Genomic DNA, 24,148 nt, shown 5'->3' on the forward strand with positions numbered 1-24,148 from the left:
TTTTACATAGCTTAATAGTTTCCTTTTTTCCAGTACAGCAGGAATTCGTGCCACAATACTTCTTGCGAGGTCAGAATCTCCACATTGCAAATCAAGATCCAGATTGTGATTTAGGATGTCAACACAAATCTGCTCAAATGTTCCACACAACTTTTCTGCAAAGTGGGTCACTTCAGTCATTGCTCCATAGGTCAGTTTCTTGATGTCCAGTTTCTTATTTGGTCGAGTATTGTTTACATGTAGTTTCAGATTAATTTCTTTGCAGAAGGGATAAAGATCCACACACTTCTGTGAAATATGTTCTTCAGTTTCAGCCTGTGAATGAGGAGGAAACCCACAGGCAACATCACACTTCTCCATTCCCCATATGCTGCAGGGTTCAGCATTGACACTGTCCACACTCTGATATGCCAAACTTATTGATGGTATGGGACCATGGAGTTCAAAGACCTCTTTTGAGAATTTAACTGCATCTTCACAATCTTTCAGTTTTCTTACTCTATTCATAATTTCATATGTGAAAATAGTTCTATGGTATTCAGTCTCCAGGCTGAAGTCAAAGTTGTACTCAAGAATCTCCATGATGAAATTCTCTAGGGATGAATTCATTGCTATGGCAATTCTAGCAATTTCAAGCAGAATAGCATCACACAGAGAGTCAACAGCGAAGTTTTGCTTTGGACCAAATCCAATGTTGAATTCAAGGCCAAACTTCTTGGAAAAACTAAATGGACTCAACTCTTTAGCAGAGAGGATTTGTTTTACACGGTTAGCACGCAACTTCCACATGTTCTCTGTTCCCAATCCCTCTTGTTTCATGTCACATTCAGTTGGTGCATTTTTTAGAATCTGTGTTTGTTCTTCACCAAGCCCCTTTTCATCTGGTTGGCTTGCAAACCATGGGTTGAGATATGAGTTTACAGTTGGTACACTTGAGGTGTCTGAGCTCAGAGAACGTCTTGGGATTCTTAATTTATCTTCAGTGCCAGAGTTTTCTGAGTCTGTGAGTTCGTCTGAGTCTAAATCAGACTCTCCTAGAGGACAAGTGTAGTAGTTATCTGGTGACATTTTCTCCTGTTCCATGTCACACACAGATTTGGTAATTTGCTTCAATTCCAATGTTTCTTTCTCTCCAGATTTAGATGTCACTTCTAGATCCAAACCCATCTCTGTGCAAATGGGATAACAGCATCCTTTACTCAGATGTTTTTTCTCAGATTTCTTTACGACACTAGGAAGTTTGTCTGTTTTCACTTTTGTTTGCAGTGACAGTTTTCTTTTTTTAATACTGTCCATCCATTCACTTCCATGCACAACTGCTGTTGATTTCTTTTTACCTACAATTCTAGGTTTGTCGATGGGTAATGGTTGAATGACAAATACTTCATTGAGCCAGGAGAGCAAGGCATCGTTTTGATGTATCTCTCTGTAAAACTTCAATTTAGTAGTTACTACTTGCCCCTGCATACCAGTGTTGAAGTTGTGATGAATGACATCACTAATGATCTTGTATTTTGTTTCACACATTCTTTTGGCAAAAGTATTAAGTTCAACCATGATCCAGTGTGTCAATACATGGGTGTCAAGCTTGTCTTTTGGCTTGTCTTTGTCCACACACAGGCTCAAACCTATTTCCTTGCAGAGGGGGTAGTTGTCCATTATCATCTCCTCTATTGCCGAGAAGGTAGAGGACGGATCCTTTGCTGGCGTTTGTGCAGAGCAGTTTGCATCAGTCATGGTATGTGGACGAGGATGATGCATGTGACGAGAGCCAGATTCATCCTGACGATGCTTATGATTTCTGACTTGATAGCATTTGGGGCAATATAAATGTCTCTCAAAGGTAGGTTCTGGTATGCACCTCGTGTCAGGGAGTTCAAACTGTATTTTCATTTGAGATTTTTTTTTCTTTGCATTCAAACGTATTTGTTGAATAGTTTTATGTGCAAAGGTACGGCGATACAGCTCATTGTTGAAATCAAGATGAAAATTGTACTCCAGTATCTCTGTGATGAAATACTTTTGTGCAGAGAGTAAAGCTGTGGCAAAAGTACCAAGTTCAACCATGATCCCATTGGTTAGTAATTTAGGATCGAGATTCTGTTTCACTCCAGATCCTACATTGAAATCAATGCCTACTTTCTTGCATCTGGAGTAAGAATAAAGTGGACAATGTTCTTCATGAGGCATTGAGAGAATTTGCTGAATATGGTTCTCCCTCAATTGCCAGAGCTTCAATTCAAACTCATTTTGGTGTTCTATGTCAGGAGAACTATTTACATCTTGGTCTATGATTGCAGCCTGGGAAGAACCAGCACTGGCTGCATCAGAATTTGGGTTGTTCTGGGAATCCAGTTTCACGTTTGTTGAGCTATTGATATTATTGTGGCTTTTTACATAGCTTAATAGTTTCCTTTTTTCCAGTACAGCAGGAATTCGTGCCACAATACTTCTTGCGAGGTCAGAATCTCCACATTGCAAATCAAGATCCAGATTGTGATTTAGGATGTCAACACAAATCTGCTCAAATGTTCCACACAACTTTTCTGCAAAGTGGGTCACTTCAGTCATTGCTCCATAGGTCAGTTTCTTGATGTCCAGTTTCTTATTTGGTCGAGTATTGTTTACATGTAGTTTCAGATTAATTTCTTTGCAGAAGGGATAAAGATCCACACACTTCTGTGAAATATGTTCTTCAGTTTCAGCCTGTAAATGAGGAGGAAACCCACAGGCAACATCACACTTCTCCATCCTCGATATGCTGCTGCGTTCAGCATTGACACTGTCCACACTCTGATATGCCAAACTTATTGATGGTATGGGACCATGGAGTTCAAAGACCTCTTTTGAGAATTTAACTGCATCTTCACAATCTTTCAGTTTTCTTACTCTATTCATAATTTCATATGTGAAAATAGTTCTATGGTTTTCAGTCTCCAGCCTGAAGTCAAAGTTGTACTCAAGAATCTCCATGATGAAATTCTCTAGGGATGAATTCATTGCTATGGCAATTCTAGCAATTTCAAGCAGAATAGCATCACACAGAGAGTCAACAGCGAAGTTTTGCTTTGGACCAAATCCAATGTTGAATTCAAGGCCAACCCTCTTGGAAAAACTAAATGGACTCAACTCTTTAGCAGAGAGGATTTGTTTTACACGGTTAACACGCAACTTCCACATGTTCTCTGTTCCCAATTCCTCTTGTTCACTTGAGGTGTCTGAGCTCAGAGAACATTTTGGGATTCTTAATTCATCTTCATTGCCACCGTTTTCCAAGTCTGTGAACTTGTCTGAGTCTAAATCAGACTTTCCTAGAGGACAAGTGTAGTAGTTATTTGTTGACATTTCCTCCTGTTCCATGTCACACACAGATTTGGTAATTTGCTTCAATTCCAATGTTTCTTTCTCTCCAGATTTAGATGTCACTTCTAGATCCAAACTCATCTCTGTGCAAATGGGATAACAGCGTCCTTTACTCAGATGTTTGTTCTCAGATTTCTTTACGACACTTGGAAGTTTGTCTGTTTTCACTTTTGTTTGCAGTACCAGTTTTCTTTTTTTAATACTGTCCACCCATTCACTTCCATGCACAACTGCTGTTGATTTCTTTTTACCTACAATTCTAGGTTTGTCGATGGGTAATGGTTGAATGACAAATACTTCATTGAGCCAGGAGAGCAAGGCATCTTTTTGATGCATCTCTCTGTAGAACTTCAATTTAGTAGTTACTACTTGCCCCTGCATACCAGTGTTGAAGTTGTGATGAATGACATCACTAATGATCTTGTATTTTGTTTCACACATTCTTTTGGCAAAAGTATTAAGTTCAACCATGATCCAGTGTGTCAATACATGGGTGTCAAGCTTGTCTTTTGGCTTGTCTTTGTCCACACACAAGCACAAACCTATTTCCTTGCAGAGAGGGTAGTTGTCCATTATCATCTCCTCTATTGCCGAGAAGGTAGAGGACGGATCCTTTGCTGGCGTTTGTGCAGAGCAGTTTGCATCAGTAGAGCCTGCATCAGTCATGGTATGTGGACGAGGATGATGCATGTGACGAGAGCCAGATTCATCCTGACGATGCTTATGATTTCTGACTTGATAGCATTTGGGGCAATATAAATGTCTCTCAAAGGTAGGTTCTGGTATGCACCTCGTGTCAGGGAGTTCAAACTGTATTTTTATTAGCGATGTTTTTTTCTTTGCATTCAAACGTACTTGTTCAATAGTTTTCTGTGCAAAGACACTGCGATACAGCTCATTATGGAAATCAAGATGGAAATTATACTCCAGTATCTCTGTAATGAAATACTTTTGGGCTGACATCATGTCTGTGGCAAAAGTGTGAAGTTCAACCATGATGCCATTGGTTAGTAATTTGAGATCAAGATTCTGTTTTACTCCAGATCCTACATTGAAATCAATGCCTATTTTCTTACATCTTGAGTAAGAATAAAATGGACAATGTTCTTCATGAGGTCTTGAGAGGATTTGCTGAATATGATTCTCCTTCAATTGCCAGAGCTTTAAATTGATGTCCTTTTGAAGTTCCATTTCAGGCGAATTACCTACTTCTTGAATCCCAAATGCAGCCTGGGAAGAACCAGCAGTAGCTGCATCAGAGTTAAGGTTGTTCTGGGAATCCAGTTTAGCGTTTGTTGAGATTTTTCTCTTGTTGCCTGCCAAATATGTAGCATTAGGAACATTGCTTTTCTCCAGTGCAAGAGGAATTTGTGCAACAATACTTCTGGCAAGGTCAGAATAACCACATTGTGACACAAGATCCAGATTGTGTTTCACGATGTCAACACAAATTTGGTCAAATGTTCCACACAACTTTTCTGCAAAATGTGTCACTTCAGTCATTGCTCCATAGGTCAGTTTGTTGATGTCCAGTTTCTTATTTGGTCGAGTATTGTTTACATGTAGTTTCAGATTAATTTCTTTGCAGAAGGGATGAAGATCCACACACGTCTGTGAAATATGTTCTTCAGTTTCAGCCTGTAAATGAGGAGGAAACCCACAGGCAACATCACAATTCTCCATCCTCGATATACTTCTGAGTTCAGCGTTGACACTGCCCACACTCTGATTTGCCAAACTTATTGATGGTATGGGACCATGAAGTTCAAAGACCTCTTTTGAGAATTTGATTGCATCTTCACAATCTTTCAGTTTTCTTACTCTTTTCATCATTTCACACGTGAAAATAGTTCTCTGGTATTCAGTCTTCAGGCTGAAGTCAAAGTTGTACTCAAGAATCTCCATGATGAAATTATGTAGGGATGAATTCATTGCTATGGCAAATTGAGCAATTTCAAGCAGAATAGTATCAAGAAAAGAGTCAACACCGAAGTTTTTCTTTGGACGAAATCCAACATTGAATTGAAGGCCAAACTTCTTGCACTTCTTGAATGGACCGAATTCTTTTGCAGAGAGGATTTGTTTTACACGGTTAGCACGCAACTTCCACAATTTCTTACTTCCCAATTCTTCTTGGTCCATGTCACATTTGTTCTTTTTTGGGGGGGGAGTCTGTGTTGGCTCTTCACCTCCACTAAGCCCTCTTTCCTCGGGTTGACATGTCATTGACTTGGCATTTGCGTTTACAATTGGTAAACTAGATGAGATGTTGGTGGTGTTGATGAAAGGCGCACAAACATTCTGACAACTTGCTTCTGATTCTCTAGAGATGTCTGAGCTCAGAGAACAACTTTTGGGGTTTTGGAAGTGATTTTGATTACCAGAGTCTAGATCAGACTCCCCTTGAGGATAAGTGTGGTAGTTCTCCATTTCTACACCCTCCTGTTCTTCGTCACATTCATTGCCGGTGAAGGGGTCTAGATCAAACTCTGATAGAGAACCAGTTTGACAATGATCTCCCTCTGCCGTTCGAGTGGTACACAATTCAGTGTGATGAGAGAATGTGTTTGTCTCCATGTCTTTAGACTTTCCTCTTCTGTGCTCTTTGTTTGCCTGTTCACGCATTGCTAACACAGCACTTTTTAAACCAGACCGTCTTCTTTTTGTCACTTCCTGAAATGGATTCTGCCGGTCTTCCATATTGGACAGCGCTGAGCCTCTGGTTCCATGGAAGGAAAATGGCTCATTTTTAAACTCCACGCTTATCTCACTACCAGTGGTGATTAGTCCATTTCTTCTTTTTAGTAGGTTTAATATCCTGAACCAAATTGGATTTTTGAGATCAAGTTCAAAATTGTGCTCCAGCACCGCCAGGACAATAAGTCTGAAGGATGCAGTCAGTATTTTGGTGAAGTGTACCAATTCTAACATCACGCCCTTTGTCAACAAACCTGGATCTAGACTTTGTTTTGACCCAACATCAAGGTTCAGACATATTTCTTCACAAAAAGGAAATTTAGGGAGAAAAGCATCCTCAATCAGTGCTTCTGTTGACTTTGCTCCTGAACCCTTAAATCCATCCTTATCATCACTGTCGTCACCGCGTCCTCCTTCCATGTCTTCCAAGAGACTCTCCGTCTTCATGTATTCTTGGGATGCTGCTTGTGAACATGTGTATTCATCTCCATGTCCAGTATCATCCATCTCCACCACACAACTTGCAGTCTTACGCTCTGCAGATGACATGTTCAGTCCATTGTTGGTTTTGCATTCTGGCTTTGATGACGGGTCAAAGAGGGTAAACACTTCTTTTTTATCTTCAGGTGGTTTCTTAATCAGGTCTTTGACTTTGTGCAGAATTTGAGCAGTAAAATCAGTCATCTGTTGCTCATTTTCCAACCCAAGATCAAAATTGTTCACCAGAATGTTAGTGATAAAATGTCCTTTACTCTTGTTGACTGTTTTAGCAAAGTCACAGACCTCAAGTATGACCCCATTTGTCATTAATTGCAAGTCCATTTGTTTATGTGTGTTGGATGCAACATTAAAATCCAACCCTATTCTATTGCTGTGATGGAATGGTTCTAGGCATACTGAAAGTTCCTTTACACACATAATGCGCCACTGCCATACTTTGTTGGAATCCATCTTTTTCTGGTCTTCCAGACAGCAGGTGTCCATGTTGTCCACCAAGGCAATGATCTATTCTTCTTCCTTTCCTGTATTTAGTTGGGGAGAAAAAAATGAAACATGGTAAACATTATATCTTAGCCTGGATTCATACACAATTTAAATGCATTAATTAGGAAATAATTAACAGGCTAAAATATCAGCCATTTTACACTTAAAGTTTTCTCAAATGTGAAGATTTGCACTTTAAAACCACTGGACACTACTTGTTAATATGAGAGTAAAGGCTCCCTATCCGTCAACGTGAGTTACATTAACGCACATTTTTGAGATAATAATCTCTGTACATTGTAATTCTGCTCTGTTCTGTAATGATTTCAGTTTAATACATACCTCGTAAGTTCCTCCAACATGTCTGGTCCACACTGCATATCTGCATCTTAGTTGGACATCCCCCCATCAGCTGGTATAGTGCAACCCTGAATGAAACAATTTTGAGAAGTTTCTTAACTCATCCAAAAATAGAAACAACAGTTTAACAGCAGTGAAAGAAGTAGTCACATCGTGGATGAAATCTTGGTGTATGGTCGCACCAAAGAGGAGCACGATGCCAACCTGCACGCCATTCTGGAGAGAACCAGCGAGAGAGGAATAAAGCTTAACAAAGACCAATGCACCATCTGCGTCTCTGAGGTGAGCTATTTTGGACATAGACTGACACGAGAAGGCATCAATGCACAGATGAATGGATGTGAATAAAGCACATTTTCATCCATTTATCTAGATGTAGTCGGTGAAAGTTACCGAGCTGTGTGAGCCTACGGCTGATGTTATGTATAAATATATATATGTTATGAACCCAAACACGAGGGCATTAGATGTTCCGACGTTTGTGGGATTTCCACAACAAGTATAAAGCAGAAATAGTGGTTATTTCTTCCATGATGGATGGCGGAAGTTATAACCGTTTCCACAGAGATAAGCCACGCCCCCCTCCAGCGTGAGTGAATGAATCAAATGAATAAACCACAAATAGTTAGGCCAGTAAAATCATGCAAGAAAAGCGTTGCGAATATTCGTGTGAACGCAGCATTACTCATTTAACTTGTCTGATGTGTTGCCATGCTTCTTGTCTAGCCCTCGCAGCGGTGGCGGTGTTAGATTTTGCCAAGATTATGGTCTGGAATTTCTCATGTACGTTCATGATCATCTCCTGCTTCTTAGCGGAGAAAAAAAGAGGCTCTTCCTTTGAGTTTATTTGCCTTTGTGCTGTTAGAAAATCATGGTTTCGGTGATCGACGCTTCCCCCTTTTGAAGTAGGATGGGCACGTGCAACTATCATGAGTACTGACATCTGGTTCGAATTAACGAGATTGTTTGAGCGCGGATCAGCCTTTGAGAAACCGGGATAGCCTGATGTCAATTATCGGGTAAATTTAAGCTGGCTAATAGGACATTTGATCGACTTAGTTGAACCACGCACAAGCAAATGTGCCAACAGAGACAAAAACAATAGTAGCACAGAAACACTAGGACACTACCGGCACAACCAGAAGGATCTATGGTCCGTTTCCAGCTTCCCATGGGGACATGGAAACCTGCAACAGTCGTCGAGCCAGCAGGTACCCAGAGGTCCTACAACATTCACACTGATGGAGGTCACATGCTCAGGCGCAACCGGCGTCACCTCTTGCAGGCGTGTGAAAGTGGCGCAGACCAGGTGCCTCCACCAAACAACCACCAGATACTCAAACAGTACAGCAGGACCCTGCAGGTCATACAGGTTCCAAAAAAACACCAGACTATGCTACCACTAGATCAGTGAAGCCTAGAGACATATTGGACTTGTGATACCCAACAGGAGAATAATTTAAGAATATGTTCATGAAAATAAAAAAGATCTGTTTGAAAAAACAAACTGATAACAGTTTTCATGTTCCTTTAGTAATAGTGTTCTTGCAGATTTGGCATACACAACTGCCTCTATACAGTTTCTTCTGATAATGTGTACTATTCCATTTGGCATCTATAGCCTTTTTCTGGTCCAAAAGGGGGATGTAGTATCTTAACTAATTCCTGTTCAGGTCACTGTGTTGTTGTGATGACGTCACCAAGGTGCGCAAACTACTAGTACGCGAAACAATAAAGATGGACGCACCGCGCTGAATAAGACAAGCTGGTATCAAGTGTTTTACTTAGACAATTCACAGTCAGTATACACATAGAAGTACTACAGTATATATTTCATATAAGAAAACAAACTTTCTTTGATTGAAACAACATTCGCGTGAAAAGAAACCAGCAGCCATGACCATGTGGAGAAAAGCACAGCCATGATCGAAATATGACGAAACAAACGAGTAAATACGAACCAAATGTTGGCTGAACAACCGTCAAATATTCTCCTCTTTGTTAACTGTAAGCTCTGTTTTCCATGTGATGTCTTCATGTGTAAACTAAGACTTAAAATCTCCGAGCTGCAAAAGAAACACTGGGACGAAACAGTCCAGAGCGTTTGCAGGAAGTAAAGATGAACGATCTGCGCAGGGATTTCAAAATAAAAGTGGCTAAAAACGAAACCGTGTTACAAAGTGAAATTCTTGAAAAAACACAAAATCAGTTTTTTTTTTTTTTTTTATAGAGGATAATTTATTAAAACTTCTTCCCAGCAAAGGTCCAAATCTATACATAAATTGTGTCCTTAGCACAAATAACATACATTTCCATATCATTTCAACAATATTCGTACATTTTTAAACTACGATACTGTTAACACAAAGATACATTAACCTAATATGGTGCTTATGGACAACAAATATCTATATATTTAATAGCACAACGAAAAAAGGCACACACGTTAAAGGAAAACAAGATCTGTATAAAATAAGTAAAAGTGCTCTCTCAGCTGCATGTGCCCGACTCCACCTGGAAGTGGATCACAGACTTTCTGTCTGACAGGAAGCAGCATGTGAAGCTGTGCAAGATCTTTTTAGAGTCAATAATAACATGGGTCCCTATGGAGCAGAGAGGTGGACTTCTTCTCACATTCAGGCCGGGTGTGGCCAAAAGTGTAAATCTGTTGGATTCCAAAGTAATATGTCTGTGACCAGGACAAGATTAGTTACGTTTTGACCAAAGATTATAATAATAATACTTTTTATATAGCGCTTTTCTAGACACTCAAAGACAATTCATCATGCGTGAAGAGTGATAATTGTGGGATTTGTGGATTATGAAGCTCCTCTCCACTCTCACGATGACCTCACATGCTCTGAGCTGCGCAATACACACCCATTATAAAATCAGAAGGAGGTCCGAGAAGATTATAAAAAGTTAAATAAAGATTTGAAGAAAAACATATAATATATCAAACCAAGCAAATAATCATGAGCCAAGAAACCTATATGGTACACGTTCATAGTATCTGAAAAGACAGCAAAGAGGTAGACAGGATGCTTTTAAAATTGTTTTTAAAAAATGTACCTAAACAGAAATTATCAATATAATAATAATAATACATAAAGAACCAGATAACTTTACTTTGGTACATCAGAGCTTTAAGAAATTGACCGTTATAGTAAGAAATCTCACATTTTCATTGGAAAGGTTTTTTTCCCATTTGAACAAATTTAATTAATTAATTAAATTACTATGAAGGTAAGAGGTCAGAAACAGCACCAGTGCCACTAGAACGTGATATAACAAGAAAATAAACATAATTAATAAAACAATGTAATACTATAATCTGAAATCCATTGAGTAAAGTTCAGTGTCAAAAGATCAATATACAAACAAATACAAACTTGAAATGACCCAGGCTTAACACAGAGGAAAAGGAAAGACCCAGAACAAGTTTAAATAATGTCCAAGTGTGGCACATAAAACATTCAATATTGTGTAATTGAAGTCCATTCTAAGTACCATGTAATTCGATTGAACCGACTTTCTATGATTAATTTGTTTCCCTACCTGGTTTATGTGATTATTGAATCCCTCTGAGATGTAATTATCTGTAGTTTCATCTACCTGGCTCATAAGCTTGGTATAAAGTGTTTGCTGCCCAAGAAAGGAAGAACGTTGCTGGTGTAGATCACCACCAACAGCCCACTTTGAGTATTACATCTATCTACAAGTTAACTGTCATAACCTTAGTGACCCCTGGTACTCTTATTGGTTGAGTTGAGAATATATATCAGAAAGTTGGTGTTAAATACTCTTAAAGCAGTTAGGGGCAAAATGTAGTTGTAGTAGTAATAGTAGAAATACAAGCAATAGTAGTTGTAGCCGTATTAGAAAGGGCATTATGTAATTAAACAAAAAATAATAGTGCAAAAAAAGCATAATTCTAAGCTTCCTGCTAAAAATGTAAATTTATTTTAAAAAGGGGGCGGACACTATCTGATCTACTAGATTTTCCATAAGAACTTGGTATAAGTTCTGATGAAAAAGGCCCTCTGACTCACCAATACTTTAGTGTGTGTGTGTGTGTGTGTTCCATAGGCTTAACATGGAATTAAAGCTGTTGAACTATCTCAAAACTCAGGTCTGAAAAGATTATAAAAAGTTTAATAAAGATTTGAAAAACAACATATAAAATACCAAACCAAGCAAATAATCATGAGCCACAAACATATATGATCCACATTCATCTAATCTGAAAAGACCGCATAGAGGCAGACAGGATGCTTTCAAAATAGTTTTTATAAAATGTACTTAAACAGAAATGAGCAACATAGTAATACATAAAGAACCAGGTAATTTTCCTTAATGTAGTGTATATCAATAATGACGAAATCACTGACAGATTCATCTTTACCTAGATATGTCACAGCTTCAAGAAATTGACAGTTTTAGTAATTTACAGAAATTTCAGAGTTTTTTCCATTGGAAAAAAAATAGAATTAAATGACTATAGGAGGTATGAAGTCAGAAAAGGCACTAGTACCATATAACGTGGTAGAACAAGTGAAGAAACGTAATGCAACATAATACTATAATCTGCAATCTATTGAGTAAATTTCAGTGTCAAAAGATCAATATACAAATTAATACAAACTTGAAATGACCCAGGCTTACCACAGAGGAAAAGTAAAAGTTTAAATAATAGTGAAATAGTGTGGCACAATAAAACATTTAAAAAAAAACTTAAAACCATGAATATGGACAGTTCCTATACTGTATACTGAAAGCATTGTCAGATGTTTCCATCTTTTTGAGCCTCCATTGTTTTAAGGAAGGTTTACCAATGAGCTTTGTAAAAGTATGCATTCCTGCCAATTTGCATTAAGTCATCATCTACATTTACCCCAACGAGAAAGAGGTTTTCATAGCATTAAAAAAAACAGCATCCGTTTAATAGAAAACAAAAGGTCTCTCTTGTTAACTCTAGTCCAGAACATTAAGAAACTTGTTCCCATTAGATGCCCACTTCATTTTTGTGAACTCCTGAACTGTGCGAGTCAACTGGCACATTTTCTTGCTCTTCTTTGATCGATGTGCACTTATTGCCCTGACCTGTGGTTACCATGGAGGATCCCAGGCACCCTGCTGCTTCAACTGGGACTAAATACGTCACACCCTCCCTGTCCCATTCAGTTATTACGGTCCTGGCAGTGTTTGGAGATACAGCACATCCTTGTGGTTCAGCCAGCAAACACTGAAGATTCTCATTTTCTGATTTGAGAAAAGTAAATCTAAGACGTTCTGTAGGTTCGCCTGGGACTAAGTGCTCGGCATCTTCAGCTTTTGACTCCGTTTTGACTTCATGAAGTGGATAATATTGTTTCTCCATGTCTGGTTCTGGATTCATATTCCGATAACATGGATCATATTCCTCCTCTTTTATCTGAAGGTTTCCCTGAAGAAGGCCGACACAACCTGCACCCACTTGACTCGTACCCGGATCTGTTGGCAACTTGGTGTCCTCGTTACGGAACAGAGTTTTCTCGTAAATTTTGGCACCATCAAGAAAATGCACACGATTTTCATCTGACTGGTATCTTGCTTGTTGCACAAAATGATCCTTGTTCTTTTTCTTGGCTGGAACTTCCATGGGATACGTGGTACATTTCCTTTTCTGTGCCTTCTCGCTGATTTTTTGTGAAGCCCGGCGTTCAAACACAAATGGCAATTTGAAGACCTCCTCTGGGTTATTTTTATATTTCCGATATGGCTTGATCATATTGTTGATTGTGGATGCAGTAGTTATTGAAAATTCCCAGCTCCTGTGATGTTGTGAGCTAATATCAAAGTTATAGTCAAGGATCTCATACACAGTGTGTGGAAAATAGCATCCCCTTTTCGTACCTACGAATTTATATATCTCAAACACAACAGCTCTCGTCAATTGCTCCAAGTCCAATTTTTGTTTTCTCTCTCCAGATTTAGATGTCACTTCTAGATCCAAACCCATTTCTGTGCAAATGGGATAACAGATTTCTTGATTCTGACGTTTCTCAGATTTCTTTACGACACTAGGAAGTTTGTCTGTTTTCACTTTTGTTTGCAGTGCCAGTTTTCTTTTTTTAATACTGTCCATCCATTCACTTCCATGCACAACTGCTGTTGATTTCTTTATACCTACAATTCTAGGTTTGTCGATGGGTAATGGTTGAATGACAAATACTTCATTGAGCCAGGAGAGCGAGGCATCTTTTTCTTTTGTCTCTCTGTAGAACTGCAATTTAGTAGTTACTACTTGCCCCTGCATACCAGTGTTGAAGTTGTGTTGAATGACATCACTAATGATATTGTAGTTTGTTCCACATATTCTTTTGGCAAAATTAGTAAGTTCAACCATGATCGAGTATGTCAATACATGCGTGTCAAGCTTGTCTTTTGGCTTGTCTTTGTCCACACACAGGCTCAAACCTATTTCCTTGCAGAGAGGGTAGTTGTCCATTATCATCTCCTCTATTGCCGAGAAGGTAGAGGACGGATCCTTTGCTGGCGTTTGTGCAGAGCAGTTTGCATCAGTAGAGCCTGCATCAGTCATGGTATGTGGACGAGGATGATGCATTTGACGAGAGCCAGATTCATCCTGACGATGCTTATGATTTCTGACTTGATAGCATTTGGGGCAATATAAACGTCTCTCAAAGGTAGGTTCTGGTATGCAGCTTGTGTCAGGGAGTTCAAACTGTTTGTTTAATTGAGGGGTTTTTCTCTTTGCATTCAAACGTACTTGTTCAATAGTTTTCTGTGCAAAGACACTGCGATACAGATCATTGTTGAAATCAAGATGAAAATTGTACTCCAGTATCTCTGTGATGAAATACTTTTGTGCTGAGAGTAAAGCTGTGGCAAAAGTACCAAGTTCAACCATGATCCCATTGGTTAGTAATTTGGGATCGAGATTCTGTTTCACTCCAGATCCTACATTGAAATCAATGCCTACTTTCTTGCATCTGGAGTAAGAATAAAGTGGACAATGTTCTTCATGAGGCATTGAGAGAATTTGCTGAATATGGTTCTCCCTCAATTGCCAGAGCTTCAATTCAAACTCATTTTGGTGTTCTATGTCAGGAAAACTGTTTACATCTTGCTCTATGATTGCAGCCTGGGAAGAACCAGCAATAGCTGCATCAGAATTTGGGTTGTTCTGGAAATCCAGTTTATCGTTTGTTGAGTAATTTGTTGAGCTATTGATATTATTGGGGCTTTTTACATAGCTTAATAGTTTCCTTTGTTCCAGTACAGCAGGAATTCGTGCCACAGTACTTCTTGCGAGGTCAGAATCTCCACATTGCAAATCAAAATCCAGATTGTGATTTAGGACGTCAACACAAATCTGCTCAAATGTTCCACACAACTTTTCTGCAAAGTGGGTCACTTCAGTCATTGCTCCATAGGTCAGTTTCTTGATGTCCAGTTTCTTATTTGGTCGAGTATTGTTTACATGTAGTTTCAGATTAATTTCTTTGCAGAAGGGATGAAGATCCACACACTTCTGTGAAATAAGTTCTTCAGTTTCAGCCTGTGAATGAGGAGGAAACCCACGGGCAACATCACACTTCATGCTTCTGAGTTCAGCGTTGACACTGCTCACACTTTGATTTGCCAAACTTATTGATGGTATTGGACCATGAAGTTCAAAGACCTCTTTTGAGAATTTGACTGCATCTTCACAATCTTTCAGTTTTCTTACTCTATTCATAATTTCATATGTGAAAATAGTTCTCTGGTATTTAGTCTCCAGACTGAAGTCAAAGTTGTACTCAAGAATCTCCATGATGAAATTATGTAGGGATGAATTCATTGCTATGGCAAATCTAGCAATTTCAAGCAGAATAGTATCACACAGAGAGTCAACACCGACGTTTTGCTTTGGACTAAATCCAATGTTGAATTTAAGGCCAGCCCTCTTGGAAAAACTAAATGGACTCAACTCTTTAGCAGAGAGGATTTGTTTTACACGGTTAGCACGCAACTTCCACATGTTCTCTGTTCCCAATTCCTCTTGTTCCATGTCACATTCAGTTGGTGCATTTTTTAGAATCTGTGTTTGTTCTTCACCAAGCCCCTTTTGATCTGGTTGGCTTGCAAACCATGGGTTGAGATATGAGTTTACAGTTGGTACACTTGAGGTGTCTGAGCTCAGAGAACGTCTTGGGATTTGTAAGCTATTTTCATTGCCAGAGTTTTCCAAGTCTGCGAGTTCATCTGAGTCTAAATCAGACTCTCCTAGAGGACAAGTGTAGTAGTTATCTGGTGACATTTCATCTTGTTCCATGTCCCATTTGTTTTTAATTTTTTTGGAAGTCTGCATTTTCTCTTCACATCCACCAAGCCCTCTTTCCTCAGGTTGACATGTCATTGACTTGGCATTTGCGTTTACAATTGGTAAACTAGATGAGATGTTGGTGATGTTGATGAAAGGCGCACAAACATTCCGACAACTTGCTTCTGATTCTCTAGAGATGTCTGAGCTCAGAGAACACCTTTTGGGATTTTGTAAGTGATTTTGATTGCCAACGTTTTCTGAGTCTGTGAGATGTTCTGACTCTAAATCAGACTCTCCCAGAGGACAAGTGTAGTCGTTATCTGGTGACATTTCTTCTTGTTCCATGTCACACACGGATATGGTAATTTGCTTCAAGTCCAGTTTTTCTTCCTCTCCTGATTTCAAACTAATATCAGTAGAAATGGGAAAGCGGTTTCCTATACTTGGAGAATTTCTCTTTGCCATTTTCTTCTGCGTTTTCAGTGCCAGCTTTCTTTTTATGATAGTTTCCTTAAGTTGACGCACGTACCCAAGTTGTTTGTGAGGATAAGGTTGAATATCAAACACTTCACTGAGCCAGTGAAGCCAGACATCACTTTGTCTCATAGATTTGAGTATGGGAAATCCAGGAATTATTTCGTGACACTGCATGTCAATGTTAAAGTTGTGTTGAAGGACATCAGTAATGATCTTGTATTTTGATCCACACATTTTTCTGGCATAATGAGCCACTTCCTTCATAACCCCTTTAATTAATACATGCGTGTCAAGCTTATCTTTTGGTTGGTCTTTGTCCACACACAGGCTCAAACCTCTTTCCTTGCAGAGGGGGTAGTTGTCCATTATCATCTTCTCCATTGCTGAGAAGGTAGAGGACGGATCCTTTGCTGGCTTTTGTGCAGAGCAGTTTGCATCAGAGGAGCCTGCATCAGTCATGGTATGTGGACGAGGATGATGCATGTTACCGGAGCCATCCTGAAGGTGCTTATGATTTCTGACTTGATAGCATTTAGGGCAATATGTAACCCTCCAATGGGTAGGATCTGGTATGCTCTTTGTGTCAGGGAGTTCAAACTGCATTTTTCTTCGAGGAATTCGTTTTTTTGTTGTCATATTCACTGTGTCAATTTGTTTCATAGTTTTCTGTACAAAGGCACTGCGATACAGCTCATTGTTTAAATCAAGATGAAAATTGTACTCCAGTATCTCTGTGATGAAATACTTTTGGGCAGAGAGTAGAGCTGTGGCAAAAGTATGAAGTTCAACCATGATGCCATTGGTTAGTAATTTGAGATCAAAATTCTGTTTTACTCCAGATCCTATATTGAAATCAATGCCTAATTTCTTACATCTTGAGTAACAATAAAGTGGACAATGTTCTTCATGAGGCATTGAGAGAATTTGCTGAATATGATTCTCCCTCAATTGCCACAGCTTTACATTGAGCTTGTTTTGGTGTTCTATGTCAGGAGACCTGTTTACATCTTGGTCTATGATTGCAGCCTGGGAGGAACCAGCACTGGCTGCATCTGAATTTGGGTTGTTCTGGGAATCCAGCTTTACCTTTAACGCAGCAGTATTTGTCATGGCCGGTATTCTCTTGCGACATGTTACATAGTTTGTTGATAGATTCTTTCTCTCAATTACAAAAGGAATACGTGCCAAAATACTTCTTGCGAGGTCAGAATCTCCACATTGCAAATCAAGATCCAGATTGTGATTTAGGACGTCAACACAAATCTGCTCAAATGTTCCACACAACTTTTCTGCAAAGTGGGTCACTTCAGTCATTGCTCCATAGGTCAGTTTGTTGATGTCCAGTTTCTTATTTGGTCGAGTATTGTTTACATGTAGTTTCAGATTAATTTCTTTGCAGAAGGGATGAAGATCCACACACTTCTGTGAAATAAGTTCTTCAGTTTCAGCCTGTGAAGGAGGAGAAAACCAACAGGCAACATCACACTTCTCCATTCCCCATATGCTGCTGGGTTCAGCGTTTGCACTGTCCACACTCTGATATGCCATATTTTCTGATGGTATGGGACCATGAAGTTCAAAGACCTCTTTTGAGAATTTGATTGCATCTTCACAATCTTTCAGTTTTCTTACTCTATTCATAATTTCACATGTGAAACTATTTCTCTGGTATTCAGTCTCCAGGCTGAAGTCAAAGTTGTACTCAAGAATCTCCATGATGAAATTCTGTAGCGATGAATTCATTGCTATGGCAAATCTAGCAATTTCAAGCAGAATAGAATCAAGAAAAGAGTCAACACTGAAGTTTTTCTTTGGACGAAATCCAATGTTGAATTCAAGGCCAAACTTCTTGGAAAAACTAAATGGACTCAACTCTTTAGCAGAGAGGATTTGTTTTACACGGTTAGCACGCAACTTCCACATGTTCTCTGTTCCCAATTCCTCTTGTTCCATGTCACATTTGTTCTTTATTTTTTTGGGAGTCTGTGTTTTCTCTTCACATCCACCAAGCCCTCTTTCCTCAGGTTGACATGTCATTGACTTGGCATTTGCGTTTACAATTGGTAAACTAGATGAGATGTTGGTGGTGGTGATGATGAAAGGCGCACAAACATTCTGACAACTTGCTTCTGATTCTCTAGAGATGTCTGAGCTCAGAGAACAACTTTTGGAGTTCTTGAAGTGATTTTGATTGACGTTTTCTGAGTCTGTGAGATGTTCTGACTCTAAATCAGACTCTCCCAGAGGACAAGTGTAGTCGTTATCTGGTGACATTTCTTCTTGTTCCATGTCACACACAGATATGGTATTTTGCTTCAAGTCCAGTTTTTCTTCCTCTCCTGATTTCAAACTAATATCAGTAGAAATGGGAAAGCGGTTTCCTATACTTGGAGAATTTCTCTTTGCCATTTTCTTCTGCGTTTGCAGTGCCAGCTTTCTTTTTTTGATAGTTTCCTTAAATTGACGCACGTTCCCAAGTTGTTTGCGAGGATAAGGTTGAATATCAAACACTTCACTGAGCCAGTGAAGCCAGACATCATTTTGTCTCATCACTTTGTTTATGCTTAATACAGTATTTATTTCCTGACACTGCATGTCAATGTTAAAGTTGTGTTGAAGGACATCATTAATGATCTTGTATTTTATTCCACACATTTTTCTGGCATAATGAGCCACTTCCTTCATAACCCCTTGTGTTAATACATGCGTGTCAAGCTTAACTTTTGGTTGGTCTTTGTCCACACACAGGCTCAAACCACTTTCCTTGCAGAGGGGGTAGTTGTCCATTATCATCTTCTCCATTTCTGAGAAGGTAAAGGACGGATCCTTTGCTGGCTTTTGTGCAGAGCAGTTTGCATCAGTAGAGCCTGCATCAGTCATGGTATGTGGATGAGGATGATGCATTTGACCAGAGCCAGATTCATCCTGACGATGCTTATGATTTCTGACTTGATAGCATTTGGGGCAATATAAATGTCTCTCAAAGGTAGGTTCTGGTTTGCACCTCGTGTCAGGGAGTTCAAACTGTATTTTTATTAGCGATGTTTTTTTCTTTGCATTCAAACGTACTTGTTCAATAGTTTTCTGTGCAAAGGCACTGCGATACAGCTCATTGTGGAAATCAAGATGAAAATTATACTCGAGTATCTCTGTAATGAAATACTTTTGGGCTGACATCATGTCTGTGGCAAAAGTGTGAAGTTCAACCATGATGCCATTGGTTAGTAATTTGGGATCAAGATTCTGTTTTACTCCAGATCCTATATTGAAATCAATGCCTAATTTCTTGCATCTCGAGTAACAATAAAGTGGACAATGTTCTTCATGAGGCATTGAGAGAATTTGCTGAATTTGATTCTCCCTCAATTGCCACAGCTTTACATTGAGCTTGTTTTGGTGTTCTATGTCAGGAGAACTGTTTACATCTTGGTCTATGATTGCAGCCTGGGAGGAACCAGCACTGGCTGCATCTGCATTTGGTTTGTTCTGGGAATCCAGCTTTACCTTTAACGCAGCAGTATTTGTCATTGCCGGTATACTCCTTCCACATATTACATAGTGTGTTGATAGTTTCTTTCTCTCAATTACAAAAGGAATACATGCCACAATACTTCTGGCAAGGTCAGAATCTCCACATTGCAAAACAAGATCCAGATTGTGATTTAGGATGTCAACACAAATCTGCTCAAATGTTCCACACAACTTTTCTGCAAAGTGGGTCACTTCAGTCATTGCTCCATAGGTCAGTTTGTTGATGTCCAGTTTCTTATTTGGTCGAGTATTGTTTACATGTAGTTTCAGATTAATTTCTTTGCAGAAGGGATGAAGATCCACACACTTCTGTGAAATAAGTTCTTCAGTTTCAGCCTGTGAATGAGGAGGAAACCAACAGGCAACATCACACTTCTCCATCCTCGATATGCTGCTGGGTTCAGCATTGACACTGTCCACACTCTGATATGCCAAACTTATTGATGGTATGGGACCATGAAGTTCAAAGACCTCTTTTGAGAATTTGACTGCATCTTCACAATCTTTCAGTTTTCTTACTCTTTTCATCATTTCATATGTGAAACTATTTCTCTGGTATTCAGTCTCCAGGCTGAAGTCAAAGTTGTACTCAAGAATCTCCATGATGAAATTCTGTAGCGATGAATTCATTGCTATGGCAAATCTAGCAATTTCAAGCAGAATAGTATCACGCAGAGAGTCAAGACTGAAGTTTTGCTTTGGACCAAATCCAATGTTGAATTCAAGGCCAAACTTCTTGGAAAAACTAAATGGACTCAACTCTTTAGCAGAGAGGATTTGTTTTACACGGTTAGCACGCAACTTCCACATGTTCTCTGTTCCCAATTCCTCTTCTTCTAAGTCACATTTGTTATTTATTTTGTTGGGAGTCTGTGTTTTCTCTTCACATCCACTAAGCCCTCTTTCCTCGGGTTGACATGTCATTGACTTGGCATTTGCGTTTACAATTGGTAAACTAGATGAGATGTTGGTGGTGTTGATGAAAGGCGCACAAACATTCTGACAACTTGCTTCTGATTCTCTAGAGATGTCTGAGCTCAGAGAACAACTTTTGGGGTTTTGGAAGTGATTTTGATTACCAGAGTCTAGATCAGACTCCCCTTGAGGATAAGTGTGGTAGTTCTCCATTTCTACACCCTCCTGTTCTTCGTCACATTCATTGCCGGTGAAGGGGTCTAGATCAAACTCTGATAGAGAACCAGTTTGACAATCATCTCCCTCTGCCGTTCGAGTGGTACACAATTCAGTGTGATGAGAGAATGTGTTTGTCTCCATGTCTTTAGACTTTCCTCTTTTGTGCTCTTTGTTTGCCTGTTCACTCATTGCTAACACAGCACTTTTTAAACCAGACAGTCTTCTTTTTGTCACTTCCTGAAATGGATTCTGCCGGTCTTCCATATTGGACAGCGCTGAGCCTCTGGTTCCATGGAAGGAAAATGGCTCATTTTTAAACTCCACGCTTATCTCACTACCAGTGGTGATTAGTCCATTTCTTCTTTTTAGTAGGTTTAATATCCTGAACCAAATTGGATTTTTGAGATCAAGTTCAAAATTGTGCTCCAGCACCGCCAGGACAATAAGTCTGAAGGATGCAGTCAGTATTTTGGTGAAGTGTACCAATTCTAACATCACGCCCTTTGTCAACAAACCTGGATCTAGACTTTGTTTTGACCCAACATCAAGGTTCAGACATATTTCTTCACAAAAAGGAAATTTAGGGAGAAAAGCATCCTCAATCAGTGCTTCTGTTGACTTTGCTCCTGAACCCTTAAATCCATCCTTATCATCACTGTCGTCACCGCGTCCTCCTTCCATGTCTTCCAAGAGACTCTCCGTCTTCATGTATTCTTGGGATGCTGCTTGTGAACATGTGTATTCATCTCCATGTCCAGTATCATCCATCTCCACCACACAACTTTCAGTCTTACGCTCTGCAGATGACATGTTCAGTCCATTGTTGGTTTTGCATTCTGGCTTTGATGACGGGTCAAAGAGGGTAAACACTTCTTTTTTATCTTCAGGTGGTTTCTTAATCAGGTCTTTGACTTTGTGCAGAATTTGAGCAGTAAAATCAGTCATCTGTTGCTCATTTTCCAACCCAAGATCAAAATTGTTCACCAGAATGTTAGTGATAAAATGTCCTTTACTCTTGTTGACTGTTTTAGCAAAGTCACAGACCTCAAGTATGACCCCATTTGTCACTAATTGCAAGTCCATTCTTTTATGTGTGTTGGATGCGACATTAAAATCCAACCCTATTCTATTGCTGTGATGGAATGGTTCTAGGCATACTGAAAGTTCCTTTACACACATAATGCGCCACTGCCATACTTTGTTGGAATCCATCTTTTTCTGGTCTTCCAGACAGCAGGTGTCCATGTTGTCCAAGGCAATGATCTATTCTTCTTCCTTTCCTGTATTTAGTTGGGGAGAAAAAAAGGAAACATGGTAAACATTATATCTTAGCCTGGATTCATACACAATTTAAATGCATTAATTAGGAAATAATTAACAGGCTAAAATATCAGCCATTTTACACTTAAAGTTTTCTCAAATGTGAAGATTTGCACTTTAAAACCACTGGACACTACTTGTTAATATGAGAGTAAAGGCTCCCTATCCGTCAACGTGAGTTACATTAACGCACATTTTTGGGATAATAATCTCTGTACATTGTAATTCTGCTCTGTTCTGTAATGATTTCAGTTTAATACATACCTCGTAAGACAGGATTTAGCTGAGCTCGGAGTTCCTCCAACATGTCTGGTCCACACTGCATATCTGGATCTTAGTTGGACATCCCCCCATCAGCTGGTATAGTGCAACCCTGAATGAAACAATTTTGAGAAGTTTCTTAACTCATCCAAGGTCTTGCATTCAAAATCTCACTAAAAGTATTAGTATGAAAATATCTGTTAAGTTTGCAAAAATAAAAGTAGGCCCATTTCAGAATATCAACTGAATCTTAATTATTGATGCATTAGCATGTATACTAGTGTTGTCACACTACCACAGGGAAAGATGTACTCAACATTGAGGGCTCACTTTAATGTTGCAGCTGGTATTTGTAGAACTTATTTCAACGAGGACTACAAAATATAGCCTACTGGTTTAGCTTATAGGTTAATTCATAAATTGTGATATTAATCAACTTAGTCTTTAAATAAATTTAGTGTAATACAATAGTTCCTTCTGAAATGTAGTTTAGTAGTATACAAAGTGCATTATTAAATGGAAATACTCCAGTAACGGTCTTCTTTTATACTGTTGGAAAAATAACTATTTCAACAGGACTGTGACCTTACATATCACAGGGTGTTGACCTGTTATGGTCTGAAGGTCTTGCTGGCGCCCCTTCGCAAACACAATGGAGGTCTGTTTCTGGAGAAGATAATAAACTGCTTTGGGCAGTTTCAGACCACATCCCCTCTGAGGCTTTCAGATATGGATCTTGGAGCAGCAACTTAGAAATATGACTTGTGCGTGATTTCAACTCTGCTCAGCTCCATAGACTTAAAGTGCCCTCATGGTCACATTTCAAACTCCACAAACATTTAAAAAAAAAAGTAAACCAACACGTTCGGCAGTCTTTCTTCACGTTCTCTGATTCAACAATTAAGGGGGGGGGTGGTGGAAGAAACACAGCCCCAGCAGCCATGACGGAATGAGGAGCCATGACGGAAACAGGACGAAACGAACGAGTGAATACGAACCAAATGTTGACTCTTCTCTTCTCTTGCTCACTGTAAGCACCGTTTTCCCACGTGGCGTCTTTACGCGTAAACTAAGACTGAACATCTCTGTTGCAGAGAAACAGGGGGACCATACGGAGCTTTTACAGGAAGTGACGAAGGAAGATCTGCGCGGGGTTTTCAAAATAAGAGTCGCTAGAAACGGAGCGTCAGTGTTTAGAACGGAGTTTGTACAGAAACGCATTGTACGATTACACACTGTTTTATATAGCACTTTATACATCTATTAAAACAAATCAAAATCAGGGCTGTCTTATTATTAAGTAACCATTTTTCATGAAACCATGTTACAAAATTAAATTCGGGCTATTCACTTCATAATTTATTAAAAATGCTTCCCAGCAAAAGGTCCAAATCTTTATATAAATCGCATCCTCCTCCAGCACAAATAACATACATTTCTATATCATTTTAACAACATTCGTCAATTTTTAAACTATGATACTGTTAACACAAAGACACATTAACCATATGGATATGCATATGGTAAAACAAATATCTATATCTTTACAAGCACAAAGAAAAAAAAAGGCGCACATTTCAATTATAGGAGAACAATACAATATCTTCTGTATAAAATAAGTAAAAGTGCCACTTTAAGAAAAAGGGAAAGCAGAGCTTTAAAGTAACCTTTTCTCTTGGCTTTAATGTTCATGGACGAGAAAGCTGAACC

The 24,148-nt window shown here is 39.1% G+C and overlaps 1 protein-coding gene across 1 annotated transcript; it reads right to left on the reverse strand.

Annotated features, from left to right (window-relative positions):
- Positions 1 to 2,959: 2,959 nt before the first annotated feature.
- LOC117727725 lies at positions 2,960 to 23,586 on the reverse strand. Its single transcript, XM_034528152.1, has 5 exons — positions 23,437 to 23,586; positions 22,442 to 22,550; positions 15,398 to 22,137; positions 3,103 to 3,147; positions 2,960 to 3,013 (listed from the first exon to the last, which is right to left on the reverse strand). Exons 3-5 carry the CDS (start codon positions 22,100 to 22,102, stop codon positions 2,960 to 2,962), a joined length of 6,804 nt encoding a protein of 2,267 aa, XP_034384043.1. The 5' UTR covers positions 22,103 to 22,137; positions 22,442 to 22,550; positions 23,437 to 23,586.
- Positions 23,587 to 24,148: the final 562 nt, after the last annotated feature.

This window comes from Cyclopterus lumpus, chromosome 24 (assembly GCF_009769545.1).
Source record: "Cyclopterus lumpus isolate fCycLum1 chromosome 24, fCycLum1.pri, whole genome shotgun sequence".
In the NCBI taxonomy this organism is placed as follows: domain Eukaryota; kingdom Metazoa; phylum Chordata; class Actinopteri; order Perciformes; family Cyclopteridae; genus Cyclopterus; species Cyclopterus lumpus.